The sequence below is a fragment of the Scomber japonicus genome, chromosome 10 (genome assembly GCF_027409825.1).
Source record: "Scomber japonicus isolate fScoJap1 chromosome 10, fScoJap1.pri, whole genome shotgun sequence".
In the NCBI taxonomy this organism is placed as follows: domain Eukaryota; kingdom Metazoa; phylum Chordata; class Actinopteri; order Scombriformes; family Scombridae; genus Scomber; species Scomber japonicus.
The window spans coordinates 5,699,300-5,721,623 of record NC_070587.1 but is presented as its reverse complement, the minus strand read 5'-3'; the positions used below and the strand labels follow the sequence as shown (position 1 = coordinate 5,721,623).

Sequence of the window (22,324 nt, the reverse complement as noted above, 5' to 3'; positions counted from 1 at the left end):
TCCCGGTGCAGAATGTCACTAAATGTCTTTTTACTTGTTTCTTTATTATAACAATTAATGTAAACTTAACTGTCTAATAAGCAGATATTTTATTTTCTCCTCACAAAGCATGACATGACAAGTACAGTTGAAACATTTACTGTACATTTCTCTTGAACATCAAGAGAGCATTACACAGAAGATGAAATGATGAATGAAACATCATTCAAAAACAGTGTGAGCTGAAGGGAAGAGTTGAATGGCAAACACAGTCATATCCCTGAGGGTTAGACAAGGTCATAATAAGGCATCTAGTGGCCAACTGGATAAAGACCATTTAACACTCAGTTAGCATTCCACCTTTTATCAACTCAACATTTTCATTAAAAAACATAGCCTTTTGGCTAATTTAAATACAGAATTATTGCATGTTGTGTTTTATAACTCCAATCTACTGCTTTGATCTCTTGGCCTTTTGGCCTCCTGTGACAGATGCTGGGGCCTTTCTGTTCTTGTTTTTGTTTTTCACATTGTGTGTTTCGTAATAGCGTACACCGACTTTCTTCGACCTCTTAGCACGGTCCATCGCTCTTTTCTGTAGAGATGGACAAAGAGGAACAGAGGGGGAGAAAAAAAAAAGATGAAAAAAAGAACAGAGCTTTTCATTTTCATTCCTCTTACATCAAGTAAGAGGAATACACATTCATCAACTGTGACTAGTCAGAGAGATTGGCCTGTTTGATGTCAGTGAGAACACTGCATACCTCTTTAGATGACAGTCTGGGCAGCTGGGTGGACTCCTTGCCCTCCTCAGCTTTCCTCTTCTTGCCCTTCTGGACTGCAGCTGAATTCAAGCAAAGATTAAGAAAGTTGAATAATGACATGTTACATGTCAGATCTAAAATCTCAATGTCAACCTTAACTAACCTTACACGTGCTTAATTTGTGTGGCTGCAGGTAAATACTGAACAATGAGTATTTATGTATTGTTTGTGTCAAACTTAAGAAAATAAATCATACCTGTGGCATGTGTTTTATGTTCCGTTATTGTTTTGAGGAAGACTTTTTGAACCCTGACCAAATCTTGATATCAGGGATCCTGATAAGTTTTCCAAAACAATTTCTACATGCAACACCATAAATAGTCATGACAAACATTTTGATTGACTACCTTTCTTCTGTGCTGCTGCTGCTGCTGCTGCTGCTTGTTTAGTCTTGATGTCTGTGAACACTTTGTCAGAAAGGGCCTTAGGTATCCTGTCCAGGGAGAAGCAGAGAGACGAGCATTATTTTCTACCCAACAGAGCATACCGTTAAGTCTTACTGGAACTGACTAAAAGGAACAATAATTAAATTGGGCTCAGAGTAACAAAACAATTATAATTTGAAATGAGATGCAGAATAAAGAGCACAATGCTAAAGTTGTGGAATCGGCCATTGATGAGACAAACAGTGAAACTGATGACTGCCATCCCCAGAGCATTACAGACTGGGTAGCACAGACCACCTAAAATGCATGGCATGTCCCTGCCGGACATCATGTTATTTGACTCGATAAAAGAAACGAGGACAATATACAAAACAAAGAAAATATGTAAGTGAGGTTTGGGTGAGAGCAGACAGACCGGATTGCAGAGAAGCGCTTGGATTTGGCCCGGTCCAGGAACTGCTTGTACTTAGCGATTTTCTCATCCAGCTCTCGGATCACCTCGCGTGAACTCTTGTTGTAGTTTGCCTTGCCAGTTCGAGTGGTTGTTGGCTCGGCAAGCTCAGTCTCTCCATCAGCTGGCTCAACAATGGTCCCGTCTTCTGCTTCTTCATCCTCCTCCTCTCCTCCTCCTTCTTCTTCTTCTTCATTGTCTTCCTCGCCATCAGAGCCAGAGAAGTCAGAAATGTCCAGGTCCGGCATCTCCACAGGAACCAAGTCTTCCTCACTGAATTCAGGTGCTACATTGATCTTGCCAAAGTTCTGTCGCACATTTGACAGAATCTTCTGGACCTGCTCCTTTTTCTGCTGTTGATGCTTCTGTTCCTCACGTCCTGCTGAGATGGATTCTGCTTCGTCTGGCTGTTCCTCCTGCACATTCTCAACTACCTCTGAGGGTCCTGCAACTGCCAGTCGCTCCTTGTCCTAGAAAAATTACAGTAATAAAACACAGATCTCAGGTTGGTGTAGAAAAATGTAATCTACTGAACAAATATATCTCGGTTAAAAAGTGGAAACCTACCTCTGGATCCCCCTCCGGTCCTGGGGGTTTCACAAAGAAGGGGATACGTCCCCTCTGCCAATCATTCAACACCATTTTGGAGACTGTCGAGAGATCTGGTTCACCCCCCTGCACAACACCAAGAATACTCTGTTCAAACTCAAGATTTTTGGTTCACATACGCTTTGTTATTTAACTGGAAGTCTTTCCAGTATGGCAAATAATGCAAGCAGAAAGTGGAACATGTGAACCAAATATGGATTTGCTCTTGCACTTCATAAAAGGGACAATTAAAATCCTCTGGTGTGCGAGTTAATGTTCTCCTGTGAGTGTTCACATTTAAACTGAAATAACTACTCATACTGATAATGAAGTTTTGTTTGGTAACCTCACTCTCTGCTTGTTAGAACTTATGGCAGATTTTATGAAATAAAATAGTAAAATAAAACAAAAACTGGAGGCACAGCAGTTTTAGATTATGACCTGTTAAAGTCCTGTTAGCACCAAAATATAAGAGGTAAATTCAGACCTTCAAGAGTTTCCCAGTGCGAAATGCCAGCTTCTCAAGGAAGTCTTCAGCTGAGTTCCAAGTGGGGATGCGGTAGGTCTTCTGAATATATTCTGGCTTGGCCCGCTCTAGTACTGCCCCAATGTGCTCTTCTGGGCTCCTGATCTTCTCCACTTGAACCTAAGAAAGAGAGAAAAAAGGCATTAAATTTAAGATATAAACCTGAAACCTTTCAGTTACGGGGACCACATGGTCTACAAAGTTAAACCTTTGATCCGGAAAAAGGATCTGGAGGATCAGAATCTGAGCTGATCAAGGCATTTTTTTAAATAACAGGGTATTTGCAATATGAAGATAAACCACTTCTGATCCTGTTCACTGCACTCAAGCTGTCAAAAGTGCCACATTAACAGTTGGAGGATTAGGACTGTCGTAAGTGGGACATTACTGTTGAGTTTTACTAATGCTACCGTTTTTCAGTGCGGATATCACAAAACCTTTATACACACACACACACACAAAAGACACTTACCACTCCTTTCAGAACAATATCAGTTTCACTGTCTTCTGAAGGATAGACAACACCAGGGCAGTCAATGAGGAAGATGCGCCTCATCAAAGTGATGTACTGCCACACCTAAAACAAAAGGAGATTTATTTTTTCAGTACAGATAAATCATTCCAGTTTCAAACAAGATGTGAACTCTTCTGTGCTATTTTACTATTCTGTTGTTCACTGATATGAAAAGGTGAGATAAATATGATAGGTGGGGCAGCAAATATATGAAACTAATTATCTTTGGAACAGCAATGAAAAGAATGTTTTAACTCTAATCAAAAACAATATTAACAGTTTTGTTTCCTCTCTCGCCTCAAGCTACAAGCAACTTCCCCCTCCTATGATTGCTTCATCAGCTGGAGGGATTTTAATGTAACCATTCACTTAAAACACAAAAGCGCATCCACTCTAAAAGCAAAAAAGGAGGAATAGCAGTCAAATCAGTGCTGCAGATCATTAATTTGTTTGGCTGTCACCACCAGTGTCGGTTCTGAGGTGAGACCCAAAGCAAGTGGGAAATGAAGGAGTGCTGGCTACAGGCCCATCAGATTCGTTGGATAGGTGCGTTGCACTCCAAGTTCGCAGCTTTGGTAAGCATAGACAAGTTAAGATATTTTCCCTTTCTTTCGCCTTGACCCTGGCTTTGGACACTGGGGATTTCAAGCCGTTGTTCTTTCCAAACAGGATAAGCAGCCCCAGAGAGAGGAAATTAAGGATAAAAATGGTTGTTGTTCTTTCTCTTGGCCCGACATCCAGTTAGATTTTCAGTTATATAGTTAAAGACACGAAGCGGACTACTTCTGTTGTTGCAGCTATCAACAATTACTGAGCTAGGAAAAGGAACATGATGCTCCTTTCACCTCTACGCTCTTTACATTTTTCTAAAAACACCACCCGTCCCATTTTATTCTTTAGTTCTAATTTCATTGATTTTATTAGCACTGCCTGCGTACTATAGCTTTGATCTTCTCTTTTCATATTCTATAAGTCCGCATTTGAGCAACATCAGAGACAGATTTCCACCGTGTTGTGATAAATGGTAATGTCTTATGAATCTGAATGTACTGCCAAATTTTTCTGGTGTATGTAGAAATTACAAAGCAAGTATAGACCACAAAATAAATAAACCTTTGGAGCGCACATTTTATTCTGTTTCAGTAAATCAAGAACATGTAGTTCTTGTGGTCCTTTTCACGGGATCGTCCATTGCAAATGTAAATTTAGTTTGCATGGTTAAGATGATACCCAGAACCTACCTTTGTTTCTCCGGCAAGGGGTGCCACATTGCAGACCTTCTTAGACCGCAGTGTGTTGATGACTGAGCTCTTTCCCACATTCGGGTAGCCAATGAAACCCACACTTATCTGTTTCTTGTCTGTGTGGAGCTGTAGGGAGGCAAAAAATAAAGTCAGAGTGTCGTGTTTCCTAAACAACAGTCTCAGTCTGTCTTCAGTTCACGGAGGTAATTTTAGATTGGGCTCTGTTGCCATTAGCAATAAAAGAAGTGAACTTGTCATCACTCCAGAACTGCAATGTAGTTTGTTCAAAACTCATACCAAAGGATCTTTTAAAAAGGGAATTTTTTAAAAACAAGACAATCACGAAACCCTGAAACCTTTCAAAACAAGAGATATAACTATATTTCATTGCCTGTGTTTGTCCCAGAAGGTGAACTCTGGAGGCTGTTTTGGAACAGACTTACTTCTGTGATGGGCAACAAAAATGAGGACTGAAGAAGGCTGAAACTCAGGCACTTTTGTTTTTCATAAGTAAATACATAAATCTTTTACAAGAGTATTAGGGCAATTAAAAAGATCAGAAAACAACAGGAAATCAAATGTGGTGTAATTTGAATATCCAAGGCTTTCGACTAAAAAGCAAAACAATAAGCTCTGTTGCAGATTTAATGACTCCACATACCAATCCATAACAGCTAAACACGCAGTACTTGTGCTTGTTTGTTATTGCATCAGTAAATAGTTTAAGCTCATAATGAATTTAACATATTTTTAGAAATATTTGAGGGTATTCTAGCCATACGCTTACCTTGCCAAACTGTCTGAGCAGCTGGATGAGGGAGCCCTTACCAAACGAGTTGGTGAGGCTAGCATGGAAAGCCAGAGTGGGGTACTCCTGGGACAAAACTGCTACCCACCGTTTCTGGTAAAAAGGCAACAAAACAACAACTAGTTAAGACACAGTTAGTAAGAGGAGAAAAGACACAACACAGTTTCTTTAAATCTCATGGATGGAGGAGACAAATACAAATGCACTATTCTGAATATCTTACCGTGACCCAGGTGGGGATCAGGTCACACTTGTTTAAAACAAAGATCAAGTGTTTCCAGGGTTTCTCCTTCTTTAGATAGTTTTCTATGCTCTTGGAGCGTGTTCCTATGGGATCACGGGCATCCAGCACTTGGATGATGACATCAGATGAGTCAATCACCTGTAGCAATTAAACAGTCAAGAGCTGTAGAATTTATTTCTGAACACACACTCTTATCAGTATAGCAAGTCTACAGAAAGGATTAACATAATGAGCAGTACTGGAAAAGGATAGAAGCAATACCTTGTAAAGCTCTCCCCAGATCCTCTTGGACTGACCCTTTTTGAAGATTTCCTCACGCACTTCGTCCCTGTTGCAAAAACGTGAATTAAGACATCGATTTATATCTTTCATTTAAATTCAGAAACTATGTTTTCCATCAGTAAGATGTGGTGGATAGTGATTGTAGTATCTTTTGACAGTCTTACCGAACCCCTGTGTCCTCAGTCACAAGGTCTGTGTCCTTTTCTGCATTGTAGCTCATGGTTGAAGCCTCAGCTTTTTCCAAGAGGTCCTTCACATCCCCTACCATGAGGTTGGGCCTCTTTCTCTGAGACTTGGGCCCAAAAGTTGTCTCAAAACCCTCTGTGTCCAAAATGTGCACTTTTGAGTTCTGCAGGTGTAAAAACAGAGTGAGAGTCAACAGCAACCCATTTAAGGCTTTCATTTCTAGGGTTGTCTGTCATTGGAGTTATTTGCCCAAGTCATTTAATTATAAGTATACAGGGTTACAAGTTTGATTACCAAGTGATAACTGATGAGATACACACTACAGTAATACTGCACTGAAACAGATGGGCAACAGGAGGTTTTCGTTGGTGTTACAACCAGTTTTTGATCCAGTTAAAGTGATATAGTCCTTCTAAGGGGTTCAGATACAATCACAGAACAAATGCATACAATAAACAGAACCCCCAAAAATGCAACAACTCAGCCAATGAAACAGCCAAGTCTTTGCCAGTACTGATTAAGTGTTCCAATTATCTTAAGGCACAAGCCATAGCCCTAAAGCAACACTGCCATAAGGGGTGTAACAACATACAGTTCATGGTTTTTGTCAAAACAATGCTTTTTCAGGTTGCCCTGACTACCTGCCAAGATCTTCAACAGGGATCCCTGGTTCTATGAAAACACATTTCCCCGACCTAGTCCAAACTCTGGCTTAATTCTTCTGCCTTTTTGGAGCAAGATCATTCCACTGGTCAATCAAAGGTCAGACAATCGGATTGATGAGCATTGTTTTATGCTTACTCGCTAAGTATTTTATCAAAAGCATCAAAAGGTCATTTGATAGAAAACAAATGAGGAAGCACTTCTTGGCTCTGACAGCGATGTAACACAAAACAGGTGCTCCTATGCACGGGTAGGCAATCAATGTCCATTAAAAGGGGAATGAATTCCCCAAATGTCAAGGCACCAAAGTAAAAAAACAATCCTTTATTATAGTGGTTACAAGATCAAAACAAGACCAACGTGTATCGACTGCACACAGGTCTTCCTCAGAGTCAAACCATCGTATATGCACACAAATGAAGTAAGTACAACCTGCAATTACACATTTGAGAATTTCCACAGCTACATCGCACTCCCCCATTACACATTCTGGCCATTATGCCACAGATGATAGTAAAGAAAATATGTATGAATAAGCATACAGGCCATGACCCCATGTGCTTGGACCAGGTTAATAGAAAGGAGTTAAACGTGGCTGAGTGCTATACTGACCTGACACCGCTGCTGCAAATATTCCTAACATGAATATAAAAAACGCAACTGGAAACAGCACATGAATGAAAATATGATGTATACAATATTAAACAAGTGCTTTTTGAGAAATGTATCAATGGATGATTAAATTAAAAGAAAAAAAAATATCTTGAACTGCTTCAAACTGAATAGTCTCAATTGGATGAAGGACAACCGTGTATAGAAAAAATAGAAGAACTGACTGAAACACACCCAGTTGTTGGCAACAACATGTTGGAAGAGAACAGGAAGAACTGGATGTTATTTGGAATCGTGTTGGTTATGGGGTGGAAAAGTTAAGCCTGGCAGAGTGCAAATCTTACATGCCAAGCTCAGTGCCAGTACACTCAGGGTCACAGTGGACCCGAGTGAGAATTGAATAAGGATTTAAGCGAGGCCTCATGTTCATCCCACCTCATAAAATCTTGAGAAACAAGCTACTGAGGAAAAAAGAAGCATGATTTTTCATCTACGTCACTTGATATTAGCCAGGTATAAACGTCAATACTTTTATGTGCCAGTATACCAATAATACAATGTACAAAAGGTGTTAATTCACACACACACCAGGATTATAACACCAGGGTTTCTTTGGATTTTTGAGACAAAAAGGTGGCAAAAGTTCTCTGTAGGGTCCACACAATTTATGCACAAACATTTAGAGTGTTGTGTGTCTCAGTGAAAAAAAATCATAATTTGCCAGACAAAAGTGTCCATAGGGATTCAACATTTTAGACCATTTAAAAAAAAAAAAATTGTATACCATATTATACCAAATGGAACAAAAAGATGAAAAATAAAAAGATTGATTTTCTAGCCCTGCAATGATATGCAGCTCTCCTGATTCAGTACTATCACGATACTTTAGTGCCTATTCCATTCAGAATCGATAATCATTTCAAAACTGACTCTCGATTCAATTAATACAAAAAGAGGAATCATTTTCAGCCTCTTGCTTCAGTATACTGGGTACCAAACCCTTCACCGGTAACCTTATTCCACTGAAATACAAGATGAAACAGCATTGGCAGATAAGATAAAGGGTTTTTTAATTGAAAAAATTGACTGCATTAACAAACTAAATTAATTATAGCATCTTATAGTCTCCTGCCTGCATGAGAGAGAGGTGGAATGGTTCCTTGTGTTGTTATTAACATTATATCTCTAGCAGTGGAGAGCAGCCTCTCTGCTGTACTATTAGCTCCAGAGAAAGACATTGCCGTCCAAGACACGGAGTGGGTGTAGGTTTTCTGAGATGAAACAGACTCTTGTTTTGTTCACCTTAGTTGGTATAACTTGATTAAGTGCTGCAGTGCATGTTGGTGTGCCAGTCTTGTTTGTTACGGAGTTAGTTGTTACGGTCTGGAGGTTGCTGCTCCGCTAACATTAGTCTCTGTGAGTGATGAAGCTCACAATATACATGACGTTCATCTTGCAAAGATAATTGTTTTAGTCATTAAATCAAAAAATGCTTACAACTGCTGCAGTTTTTGGAGATTAATTACAAGAGAATCACATGCCTGAATTTCAAAAGGCAGTACCCACTAATACAAAGGCAAGCCTCCACACAGGCAGCAAAGGACTGGCAAGAGAAATCAGTCTTCTAAAACAAAAAGAAAAGGTATCTTGTTTTATACTCACATGGGCTTTGACTCTGTCATGCAGCAGGGACATGGGGAGTTTAGTTTGTCTCATGACGACACGATATGGATCCTTCTGGACAGCACCCATCTCATCTTGAAACTTCTGGAGGGAAGACTGCTTGATCACTCTTGTATTTGCTGGAATGATTTAGTTAAAAGTTTGAACTTATTAGTTGGGGAAATTATAGTCGTAATATTACATTGATAAATCCACATGACATCACTTTGAAGTTCAGCCAAAGTAAGACAGGGTACCGCCATCCTCTCTCACAATACTACCATCATGGTCCATTTTTAGTGAATGTAGCTAGTTTAAGTTTAAGTTTATAGTTTAAGTAAGACAGAAACCTTTTAAGTTCTCTACACAGCAAAATTGTGGAGCCATATATTTTTAAATCACCAAATAGGACTGGGCGATATGGACAAAATCAAATATCACAATATTTTAGACCAAATACCTGGATATCAATATTACAACAATATTGTAGAGATGACTGTCAAAGCTTTCACAAAAATATTTACACTATGAAATCTTTGATAAACAATCATCAGTAATGTGGATATAATGAAAAAGTGGGTAAACAGTAAATAACAGAACAGCTAGAACAGTCTGGTAAGTTCAGAAAATTACATATTTTACTGTAATGCAGCATTTAAAACCAGGAAAAGACAACTCTGATGACATATTGTGATATTACGAGATCCAAAATGTAAGACAATATCTTATATCATGATATCAATATAATTTAAATATACTGCCCAGCCCCATCACCAAACATGAAAACATAATGCTGGCTTAATTCTATTTTGCTGCTTTGATTTTTGGGTCCTGATGTTGTGCATGTTGGCAAAATAAGCATCATGACTATTATTAGTAACACCTGTGCTTTTTCTAATACAAGTAAAACTGCTGGGAAACAACCAATTCATGTGCATTATGACCAAAAGCACCACCCATTTACTGATTTACTGATGTTTTCATGTTCTTATGTATGTAAAAGTATGATTCAAAGTGATGCACTCAAGGATTTACAGGCCTTAAGCAAACAATATAAACTGACAGCTGTTACATGTAGTAGTATGACTTAGGTGTGCTCACCAAACCATTTGATGTTAGGTTCAACTCTGGCTACTGTCCCAGGAGTCACTGTGGACTGGTACTGTAAAGGTCTGATGACTTGTCCTCTGTTATTACTGGGAACAAATAATGAGTGTCAGTTTGCACACAGCATATCATTATTATATTTCAGTAGTTGTTACAATAAAAATGACATGGAAAATCAGCAGCTCACAAGAAAAATGTAAATCTATATCCTTAATTACCATCTCTGTTTCTGTCTGTACATATTCAGACGCTTGATGGTGGATCGGTCCCTCATATTGCTCCCTCCAGCTCCTTTGGCCCGATCTGTTAAATACACGTACAGTTACTTTTACAGTTCACCTGTTCAAAGGCATATACATACACATACACAAACACAACTGTAAACTACATAAATTGACAGGGAAGCTAAATTGTTTGAGCAGACATCTGTTGCCAGACTTTAGGACACGAAATTTAACCATTTCCTCAGATATGAATATGTCATTACGGGTTATACTTTGTTTAAACACACTGTGAATGTATTGACAATGGTTAATTATATATGAATATGACATTTCTGGGTACAATCCCCTTCACCCGTCTAGCAACAATTAGCATTAGCTGTAAACAAACAGCGTGGCTAACGGGGAGGTTAGCTCACCAGGGTTGGAGCTGGAAGTCGACTTGTTTATGGAGCTTTTCCCCTTAAACTGAGGCTTCACCATGTTGACTGCTTAGCCGGCAAAGCCTTCAACGGATAAGGAAAAAAAGTTTAAGATCACACGGAGGTGTCCGAAAGCTGAGGTTCGGTTGTTATTTCTTGTCTTCAGCTCTACACTTTACTACACACGTGTTGGTAAGGAGAAACAGGAAGTACGTCACCGAAAGACCGACAACGACAGGAGCAAATCAGAGAGGCTGCTGGTATGACGTGGTATTGTGGCTGTATGTAATGTATGTAATGTATGGGGTCTTGCTTGCTTATAGCCTATAAACACGTTGAAAGTGATTATTTAAACTAAAAATTGCTTTGCGTAAGTAATTCTAGGATGTACACTAAAATGACTTTATCTACAGTCATGCACATTAACGAATATTAAAGAAAATACACTCACTGGTCTCTTTATTAGGCTATAACATCTCTGCAATCAATTCTAAATTTATGAAGCTTATACAGTTTCAGTTTTTGTTAACATTGTCAAAAAAGTGATAATTCTACTTTCAATCAATCAATCAATCAATCCGAATAAATTTATATAGGCCTAGCACTTGTCATACAGTAAAATATAGCCTATCACAAAGTGCTTTACATAATAAAAGCATGCAAGAACAAAGCCCAAAGTAAAAATCTCTCTCTCTCTCTCCCTCTCTCCCTGTCTCTCTCTCTCTCTTTCTGAGGTCATAGTAAGTAGTGGTGGTGGTACTGAGGTGTTAATGTTAATAGAGTGGACAAAATATTAGGAACACCTTTTAATATAATGCGTCCCAGTACATCACCACCACCCACTATGACCTCAATAATAAACTAAAATTATCACCTTCTTGACAATTTTGACAAAAACTGAAAATGTAAGCTTCATAAATGTAGAATTTATAGCAGACCTGTTGTATTGATTGAATCAGATTGCACAGGTGAACCTTAAAGTAATTTCATACAAATGTATCAAGTCAAGTAGCTGTCCAACTGGCAAAGTGTCGCTGTTGGGGCAAAAGGTAATAGGCTAATGCAACAGAATCTAAAGCTTCATTATTTTTTTTTGTTATTGTTCACTTGCATCCCTTTTAATATACTGGCGTCAATCTAGAGGGCCTTGCAATGCATGGTCACACACCCCAGTATATTGCTGACCTCTTCGTCCCTTCGCCCCTCAAACCCACTACAAAATTCAGATTGACTGCTTTTCAAGCACCCATAGTACGAAAAGCTGCAATCCCACACTCCTGTGACACTTTTATGAAGGAACTGAAAATGTTTTTATGCAGACAGGCTAACCCAAAGCCTGTCTGAATAAAATAGTGGAATGATAGAATAATGGTGGCTGCACTTTATTTATTGCCTTTTCTTTTTCATATGCCCTCATCTGAGTCTTGGAACTTGTGTAATCTCTGTCCTCATTTGTTGCTGTTGTGAACTTGCCATCCCTTTGCTATTTGTGTGATTGATATTTTTAATATTGCATTTAATAACATGTTTTTCATTATGTAAAGTACTTTGTGATTTTGAATCAGTGAAAGGTGCAATACAACTATAAACTTGACTTACTTACTACTCTTTTTTTATCCCAGAAGAGGGCGCAACACCGTTTCTATTAACATAGTATTATGATATGCCAACATGCCCTGCTCAATATCCGTGGTCTGTGATGCTGACTTCAGCTCCTCATTACTCGAGCGGCTGCTGTCTATAAGTGAAGTGCAGAATAAATGCATATGAGGCATAGGGACTGAAAGGAACATGTGGTTTGCATGATGAAAAAGGAATAGCCTAATATTCTTAGGTTGTGGATATAATGCAGTTAAATGCTTGAAAAATAACTGAACAGAGCCATAACCAGGAATTTAGAAATAGTCAGGTATTGATTTGACCAATTCACCAAAAAATTCTTGAGAATGTTTTTAATTGTTAAGCTTTTCACATTTTATTTGTGCTGTTGTTCATATATTTTTCCTACATTTTTCCCTAACCCAAAGATCTAAATTCAACTTTTAAAAAAAACTCCACATTTTAATGATTACAATTCTGGTTGGGAAATACAGAAGCTTCCTTTCTGTTGTCCTTAAAGAAGTCTGTATTGAGTCTAAAAATACTGGAATCAGCCTAAAATATCCATAAGGCTTTTATTTATTTTGCAGAATGTAGCTACTAATCTCTCCCACCACACAAACCGTTTTTTAAAGCCCTAAAATTCCTAAGCAAATGCCGAGGACATGACCTCAGTATTCTAAATGGTAGTTAATCCATTTAGGGCATTGAGGATGCTGCCTTCCCAGTGTGGACGGTATGTTACACAAGTCAAGGTACACGTAGTTTCAAATAGTTGCTCCGTATCCATTTGAAAGGAACTTTGAGATATTTTACTGTGGCTGGTGAGGTGATTTGCAAAAGCCTGGTACTGCAGGACCATATTGTATTTTCTGACTCAGATTGGTGATTTAGCTTGTATAAACGCTGTACTGATACAGGCCTTTAGCAGGCATATTTGCAACAAAACTTTGCCTGTGATGATGCTGCCTTCCCAGTGTGTATGGTATGTTACACAAGTGTGGCTCAGTGCCAAGGTAGGCTAGTTCGTAGAGACTCCGGTCTGGAGAGGCGCCATCCAGTATTCAGTTTATACAGCAGGGAGACTGAGGAATGTTCTCTGTTCATTTTCATACAGATGAAATTGGAACTGACTGCATCGGCAATCCACTGCATTAAATTTTTTTTTTCTATAATCAGAAAGTGGCATTTCCCCCCGCTTCTTTAAGCTAAAATCCAAGAAAAGAAACAAAAAGAAGCCATTAATTTCAATGTCAACTTGTGTTACCTTTTTTAAATATACATTCAAATTTCCTTCTTAGACAGAATATTTGTACACACAGGAGAGAAACGAACATGGTCAAATATTTTTTTTCAAATTTTAAACCCACATGAAACCAAACAGTTAAAAAAGATGTAGAGTGTAATGTTTTATGGTGTAACAATGCTGTGGTTAAGGTTAGGGTTAGGGTTAGGAAAAGATCATGGTTTGGGTTAAAATAATTACTTGAAACGTGGCTAAATGTGGCAATCGTCAACAACAGTATACACCACGTCCAGATTTACACATGGTTAAATATGGCAACCATCAGCAACAGTAAACACCACGTCACAGTTTAAACGTGGCAATGCCTTAGCAAATGCATCCCCATTATTCAATTGGGGGAGACAAGTTATGGTTTTGCGACCCCATTGTTTGTCTTTATAAAAATAAACTTATCATCACAGTCTGTCAATCAGCACAGGAGTCTGACTGTTTAAAAATGTGAGAAACATGCCATTTAGTGTAACTGTAGTCACTGACTGAAAATAGAACATACCAAAAGATAGGCTAGCGTATGTTGAGTGAACCTGCTTTGCCCACTGACTTCAGCCAATCTTTAAATCTGCTAAATGTAGGATTGCATTGATGTCAAAATACCCACCGATTTGCAAGTCAACATTAGTTAACTTTTCCAGTCTGTCTACCTAAAGTTAGCTCGCTGATCAGTCAGGATTTGATTTTGGAGATTGGATGTTTGTGAAGGAGACAAATCAGGGCCAGCTCTTTTAAATGTAACACATTGACAGTGAGACACACACCACTGACACTTTTCACATACTCTCACATCACATGTCCATTTTGTGAGAAACAAATTCATAACTGATAACATCACAGCACTGATGGCGCACAGACAAGATAGAGCAGCACAACACAACAGCATGACTGTACAGCAGTTATTCAGATCATTAGGGCAAAGTGAGAAATATACACACATCGACTGTATTGTAATTTATTCTCATGCATTCCGCTCAGTCAGTGGCTCTCCTGCAAGTAATGCAATGTTTTTTTTCTGTCATTTCATGCCATGCACACACAGGCAGGATTGAGAGTGAGTTACTGTGATTACTGCAGGGACTCTCTGTGTCCGTGTTGCTCTGACACTTTTTTGCACAATTTCCAATAATTGTTTTTTAGGTCAGTATGGGGCATGCTTTCCCTTTTATTCTTCTAATAATCATTTCCTGTCCTGATCCACCCAATTATATGTTGTTTTTGATGCATTCTTGGTCTTTATTGCAACCTCAATCCAAATAAATCTATGCTAGTGCAGGTGGCCATTTCTTGACTTTATCCAAGAGGTTAGGTGGCTTGGAAATGTGGGGAATTTGTTTTAAATTGCTTTTTTTCAGGGGTAGACCCCCCAGAGACCCCTGTCAATTATGTATATTTCCAAGTTTGTTCTCCCATTTTGAAACATAATCAGGCACCCATAGTAAAATGTGGTAAAAATGTCCCAATGTTACAGTGAAAATGTATGGTTGAAATGGGAAAAAAACAGTGGTCTCAAGATGTCGTCTCCTGCTACTTTTGAAACTTTTTGCCATCTAACTAACTATCTTACCATCCACAAAACTCACCTGAGCTTATATATTGCAGTCATTTGACTGCGTCACTTCCCCAGGTCATAATTCCTACGGCCGCTAGATGACGTCTGTAACTCAAAGATGACCTTCAGTTTACCATTGTAACGGCCTTGAGTAGGAGGTAGAGTAGGGCCATTCTACCACAAAAGTATGGGTCCCCATGGCAACTGAACCAATGGGGGCAACTGAACCAAGGGTGGACATCACAGTTATGGATCCCATTGTTGTTATGGACAGAGATAAAGATCCCCAATCGTCATACTACTATACTACCCCAATCTTACCATCGTACCTTGCCCCAATCATCTTTAACCTCTTAAAATGAACAGAATAATTGCCTTTCAGTACCCTGATGTACTATTTTCAGTCACTATAGCAATTCATAAATTGTTAATTTGCATGTTGCTGCTTCAAAAACTCACTCACAATGATTAAGAACCTATTTTAAATCATTATTCTTTGCATTGGTTAAATTAATTTGTAGCAAAAGACTGAAATGAAGAAGATTTTTTGTTGCCCTGAAGAAATTTTGTGTCCCTCTTAAAAAGCCACCACAAGTTAACCTCTTCAATTAGCGCAAGCTCTAAACACAGTTTACAATATGTAGGCTCAGTCATTCTGTCATCAGATTGAATGCAGGGTATATTTTGTCTGTCTTCACCTCAGAATTCAGTGGTTGTGCATTTTACTGCCACTGAACCAAAAGAGTGGCTGAACTTCATGTGGCCTTTACTTGCATGATGTTAGGCAAGGTGCTGATACAACTGAGAAAACTAATTGGACAAGAATTCAACAAAATTTGCATGCAGTAGTTCATAAGGATACGTGTTGACTGATTGATTCCCCAGCAGTGGGAAAAACACCAGATTTGATTGGCTTGTAAGCCTTTTTTAAACCAAGAGAGGATGTACGAGTATGTGTAGTCGAAACAAAAACTTCAATAATTTGGAAGTCAGAAAGTGGAAAATTAATTTTAAATGTGTTACCTGTATTTGAACAATATTCCCTCTGTACCACTCAAGCAGGTTTATTTATAGTGCATCAGTCAGCTACTCTCTTTTCTTATACAGACAAAAAAATGCATTAAAAAGTCTAAATTAAACCACTTCAATAAATAGCAGATTTAGGGAACAATTTTTATATTACAACTTACAATTTTGTTGTACACTAGATTTTATAGACCCATATAACAGGAAAAAAGCTTGGAAGCAGAGGAGCTCCAGGTCTTTGGCCTGCCATCAAGGTGCAGAAGTGAGAGCACTTGACATATGATGTGAAAATTTCCCTTGTTGCCTTCACTCTTTGGTCTCCTAACTGTGGAGCATGGCAGGTAGAGCTTGTTTATTTCTGTCTAACTACTGAATATGACTAGCCAACCACTGAAGTCACAGCATCCATCTCTCAGGCAGATATTTAGACTCCACATGTGACTGACAACTCTGGAGTTGAAGGGAGTGGGACGTCAGCAGTTAGTACTGGAGCACCTGTGTTTAATAAAGTTACAACAGAAACTTGCACAGATTCATACCTTAGTTCCAGCATATGTCTTACAGATTTTAGGTATTCAGCTAAATAGGTTCATTCCAAAATGAAATAACTGATTATATGTCCGCTGGTCAAAAAACGGACACATTCTTTTGAAGTGATCCTTAAAAAGCATCAAAAGGAGAAGAGATGTTTTAACTTTGTCACAGGCAATAGACCCACGGAACACCTCACACCATTTTAGATTTATTGAATGATCTCACTACAAACACAAGTGTTAATCTTACCTGTTGCCTTGATCCTGTTCTGTTTAGTAAAATAAAGAAATTCTTGCAAATGTTCCATAGGAATTATGAGAAGAGAATAAAATGCAAAAAACAATAAACTGTGTTTAAAAGGGAATCTCTTAATGGAAAACAGTGAAAATCTAACAAGCTTACAGCAGTAACAAATTTACAACGGGTTGTAAAACCACAGCAGCCCAAAAGTACACAATTTCATAAACAATACAATTAAACTATTACTTCCTCGCTGTTGCTCGGCGCGGCTATAATACGCTGTGGCAGGAATTATAAACATTTGCTTTGAAAGTCCCCCATCCACTTGGTGAGAAATACCAGATGCAGAGGATTTCAGTGGGTAGAGGTACTTGAGTTTTTAAAAGAAATCTACAATACACAGTGAGACAGGGGGTAAGTAAAATGGGGTTAGTGTGACAGATGCTACCTCACAACCCAGCCGCAGTGCATTGAAGGTCCCCATAACTGTGCATGTGAATGTGTGCATTTGTGGATAATATTTCAGCGCGGCTCACTGGCCTAGCCTCTGCCTTGAGTCAAATTTGGAACACCAGCTAGATGACGTGGACAGCCTCCGGAGGGCCTGACTAAACAAAAAGAGACAAATTGTCGGAGGCCTGAAGGTCGATCCTTCTTGTAGCCTCGGTGTTGATGATGTTTGCAATAAAAAGCCAACATTTCTGTTGAGAATGCTTCATGGCTTAACTAGAGGGGCTACTGAAGTGCTGTGGGTCACTGCTTTGTTATGAGCCAAGTTTAGTTGTATTTATACAGGGTTTATACTGCAGAAACGCATGGACAATACAAACTCATGGCAAACAGTATCTATGGGATATTTTAAAAACCTTTTTTGCTGACTCCTTCACGTTCCAACATCCAGGTGTTATTTCCTTTACAGTTGATTCAATATTCTCTAATTTTAGATTCGACATTTGGAATTCTTTTTCCTACACATTTTTTCTCTTGTGTCCATAACAGCATTTTCTCCCGTCTTTAAGCACTGAAGAGAGCAAAGTCCAGGGTAGCCAGGAGTTCCTGTCTTCAGATAGCAACCACACCTCATTTATATATAGAGATACTATTGCCAGTTTCAAGAGGGGATTAGACAGATTTGGAATTTCATAGAGGCAAAAGAGGGAATAATGAGAAATGTGAACCATGAATCATGAAACAAATGAAAAACCAAAGTTGGAAAAACCCAGCTGGGGATGAAGTGATGGAATATGTTACTTTTCAAGTGAATGTGTTTTACGAATGCGTAATATGTTCTATGTTTATTTTCAGCAAACCTAAATCTTCCACTTATTTTGTTCACAGCTTGTCGCGGCCACAATTTTCACACCACATAAATCATAGCATAATCTGTTGGCAAGGACCTTTGGGAGGCGTTCTCAGAGCCCTCTAATGAATGGTGTTTATGAGTGCTAATCTGTGGCATGTAAACCACCGTTTTTGGTTGAGATAAGCCACAATAAGGTGAAAATGTATTTCTGTGTGTTCAGTGCAGGCTGGACTGTACCCTCACTGAACTTGGCTTAAAGGTCAATTTCCAGTTGTGTAATGAGTGACCTTCAGTTGAAGCTGTAGAGTGTGAAGCCATACCATTTTCTGACTTCACAAGGATCTTAATATAAAAATGAGTTAGAATACATTCACATTATGTTTCTTACTTAATCAAAATTTGTGGATAATCATTTCACAGTACATCCATTTAAGTACTCAGTTTCTTCCTTCAAAATATTGACACGCAACTCTAAACCACGTCTGATGTTAGTAAAAGGAAAACATTTTGCCTTGGCAATCCTTCAGCCAATTCCCCAGGTGAAGGTAATAAATGATTGTGGTTTATAGAAATATGGGGTTTTACAAGAAGTTGTTTGGTTACCTGAAACAGTTTTTTTCTCTTTTGGTTACTATTTTGCCTGATAAGATTGATATCTCTTCAGAAACATGTGGGAACTATTACAGGAAAATAGGCCTAAAAGGTCTAAATAACCACGATTTGAAGGGATTTTAATGGAACTACGTTACAGGCCTCTATAACGGTAAACCACAGCGCATGACTGATCTAACAGAGACAGGCTTGTGTCTTACAGTTTCCATGGCAACCAAGCATCAACCAAGAGTTCTCCCACACTCACGAGAGAAAGAGGAAAAGTTGAAGCTTGTCTATTTTCCTGTGCCTAAAACAATCTTGTCTGTTTCTTGTGGCCTGAAATGTCAAATAAAATGCACCACAAAAGGCAAGAATGCAAGTTATCCCATGGTGTTTAATGGAACAATAAAATAATTACCTACTGATAAGAAAAATATGTGTGTCAAGAGTTTCTCAGAAACCTAATACTAATCTTAAGTGAAATGCAAGAATGCTCCCCCACCCGCAATCTTGATGTACCAAACCCGTTTGGTTGCTGCCTGAGCACTTGCTCAAAGAAGCTGGCAGCACGTCCGTCTCTAGTTCATCCAAGACAAACACACTCCTCTCACTCCAAAGTCCAAAGATGAGCTGTCATGGAGTTCAGACCCTTCTTTGCACCATGTCTGTGCATCTGGTCCACAGCACCAGCTTGACCTTGCCAACGCACCGTGTTCGTGCAAACACAGTTTGGACCTCTACTATACTTTGAGTGTCAGTAATTGGACTGTGGTTCAGTCATGATATAAACTTGAAGGGTCAGCTAAAAATAAGCGTTGCATGGCAAGTTTCAGGTGGGCTGTGCGCCATGGTGCTTCTTGCCAACAATTTTCTCCATTTGAATCGAAATAGTGTTCACCGGAGGTGGGCACCACCACCCCTCTCTCCTCTATCTGCTTGTTTTTCTGTTGCTCACCAAGGCAGCTTGTCTCTAGTGTTTATCTGCTGCCCTTTCAATTAGATAGGGACAACAGAGAAGCCTATTTGGACAGAGGTCTGTGTCACCTCAAGGCTATGGTTGCCATTGCTGAGGTCATGCCTTGAAAGGGAAATGGAGCACTACTGTTTCCCCTGAGCACTGTGAAACAGAAGTGATTACACTGACTGATCTTTCCAAGGGACCCTGGTTGGTGAGGATCAAAGGCAGCCTGGAGACCACCTGGAACTTCTCTTGGCAGTAGACATGTCCTGTAGAGGGATGAGAGGCTCTGGGAAAAGAGCGCAGAAGCACTGTGCCTCTCATTCTCATCCTGATCTTCGTGAGAACACAGGCTCTTTGATTGAGGAAGCTCCTTTGCATCCAATGTGATTTTTCTAAGCAGTGTCACATTCAAATACATATGAAGATGAGTGATTGGGAAGAGGCCACAGTTCAGAGAACTGAGCATGGAAAGCTTGGCTTCACGGATCCACGGCCTTACTCTGGCACAATCTAGCAGACTCAGGCTGAATGGGTCGCCATAGTTGAGCAATTGGTCTCTTTGGCCTTAGCCTCCTGGTAGGTCCTCAAGGACCCCCATGAAAGCCAGATAAATTAGTTAGGACCTGGCAAAGAAAGGGTACATCACAGAGTGTAACAAATTGAACCCACATATCCAACTTAAGTCCCAAAACTTACAAATAGCTAATATAATAATCCAGATATATTGTAAAAGATTAAATTATATTTCACGCTTCGTACTCATATTTCATTCATTTTTTAGCATTTTCCACATGAGGCAATGCCAGTGTTAGTACATGCTTATTACACAGATGACAACAACATTTTCATTCAAAAATGTACATTCAATTTCTAATCACATTTTCAAAGAATAATTGCATTTTCAATTTCTCTGAAACATGAGGCAATTTCACCTAAGTGTATTAAATGCTGTGAAAGGGAAGAAATATGGAAAAATTCTGCAAATCACAGAGGGACGTAACAAGAGCAAGTAAAATGTTGGACCATTTAGCTCCTAAATTCCTATCTATGGGCCAGTAGTGTGGTTTGGCGGAGACATTAACCCTCTTTCTGCCCTATGACAAACATACCCAAATGTGCTGAGTTGCAGGGTGGGTCTGTATAAATGGCAAAAGGGTTCAACTCTTTACGTATAAGATGCATGTTGGGGAAAAAAGAAATACGTTCCCAGAGGTCTGAAAATATGTCTACACGCAAACTAATATTGCATGCATACAGGCAATATTTTGAACACATGGCAGTGGTGTACAGAGTCTTTACATGACCATGAAAAATCCATTTTGTGTGCTTTATTAAGTCCATACAAAACGGTTTAACAACACATTGATTGCATCTTATTGTGGTTTGTTGCTTTTTTGGTCCGTTGTTATGAATGCAGGACAATTGTGCTGAACTTCTTCTTAGTAAAGGCAATCAAAGTGTAGTAGCAAGTTAATTATTCTATAAATGTTACCCGCTTGTATCCAAATAAGTCAGTCTATATAAACTGTCGATAAAACATGAGATTGTTCAGAACTAATGGTTTTGTTTGTTTCTGTTTCCATTGCATCCATCCATGTCATTGTGGTAGATAGCAAACTAATGTTACTAGTGTTTGTGTTACTGAACCCAATATCGTCATAAGTTACTAGTGGAAAAAAAAGACATGGGGATGTTTGTTTCCACCACCTCAGGTCTTTAATGATCTGTGTCCTGAGTTGTTGCTAGATGGGGTTGTTTCCCAACAATGTGTCCTTGGCAAGCATCAGTGACACTATTCTTTAAATATTACCTTTAAAGGCAAGAATGGCTTAGATGAGAGTCAGGATAAGTTTTAATCCTACCTTTTTGTTATCTAACCTGCAGCAACTTTACAACACACAAGAACAAGCAACACGCTTTTAATGACATTCTTTCACATAGGAGGCATGTTTACTGAAATGCTGTCATGGTCAAGAAAACCACGGTGCAGTTTTTCAATTAATGAACCCAGCAAAGGTGTTAATGAAAAACAAAACCCCCAACCTGCATAGCCTTTATCAAAAGTGCTCTTCAGTGATTCCACTAAAGTAATCCTTGTTTCTGGGACTCTCACACATCTGTAATGTTGAATGTGTAGCGCTACATGGGAGGCTGGACCTCACCAATAGAAAACCAAATTAGGACTGAATAAAAGAGTCTAAAAGATTCAAAGACAATGAGGCCTGTCAATAAGCAGTATCATCTGTGCACACAGTCAGCATGGTCCTGTAAAAACGATATATTAGTTTATCTTTTAATAATATCAAGAATGCATCGCATGCTGGGTGAGGAAATGCTGACAAGGAGATAGCTCAGTGAATATAGTGCTTTGTGAATCCAACAGGAATGAATACGGCTGAAAGAATCATTGTTGTAAATGAAATTTACTCTTTGCCACAGTGGAATTTGTATGTATGAGTGCTAAGTGGCACAAGAGCTGCAGGGCTTGTTTTTTTTTTC

At 39.0% G+C, this 22,324-nt stretch overlaps 1 protein-coding gene across 1 annotated transcript; it reads right to left on the bottom strand.

The window, feature by feature from the left end:
* Nucleotides 1–70: 70 nt before the first annotated feature.
* gnl2 (guanine nucleotide binding protein-like 2 (nucleolar)) lies at nt 71–10,904 on the bottom strand. Its single transcript, XM_053327030.1, has 16 exons — nt 10,717–10,904; nt 10,295–10,379; nt 10,071–10,165; nt 8,970–9,109; nt 6,011–6,195; nt 5,826–5,892; nt 5,544–5,702; nt 5,300–5,413; nt 4,510–4,638; nt 3,227–3,331; nt 2,716–2,874; nt 2,208–2,315; nt 1,605–2,110; nt 1,151–1,236; nt 744–823; nt 71–574 (listed from the first exon to the last, which is right to left on the bottom strand). The coding sequence occupies exons 1-16, from the start codon at nt 10,778–10,780 to the stop codon at nt 431–433; spliced, it is 2,226 nt and encodes a 741-aa protein (XP_053183005.1). The 5' UTR covers nt 10,781–10,904; the 3' UTR covers nt 71–430.
* Nucleotides 10,905–22,324: the final 11,420 nt, after the last annotated feature.

Bases quoted from the DNA above. Each gene is read 5' to 3' on its own strand.
- gnl2 (XM_053327030.1), bottom strand. From the start codon at position 10,780: ATGGTGAAGCCTCAGTTTAAGGGGAAAAGCTCCATAAACAAGTCGACT. The intron at 10,166-10,294 runs GTAATTAAGGAT...ATTTGTTCCCAG, and splicing joins TACAGACAGAAACAGAGATG to TAATAACAGAGGACAAGTCA. The intron at 3,332-4,509 runs GTAGGTTCTGGG...CTTTTGTTTTAG, and splicing joins CCCTTGCCGGAGAAACAAAG to GTGTGGCAGTACATCACTTT.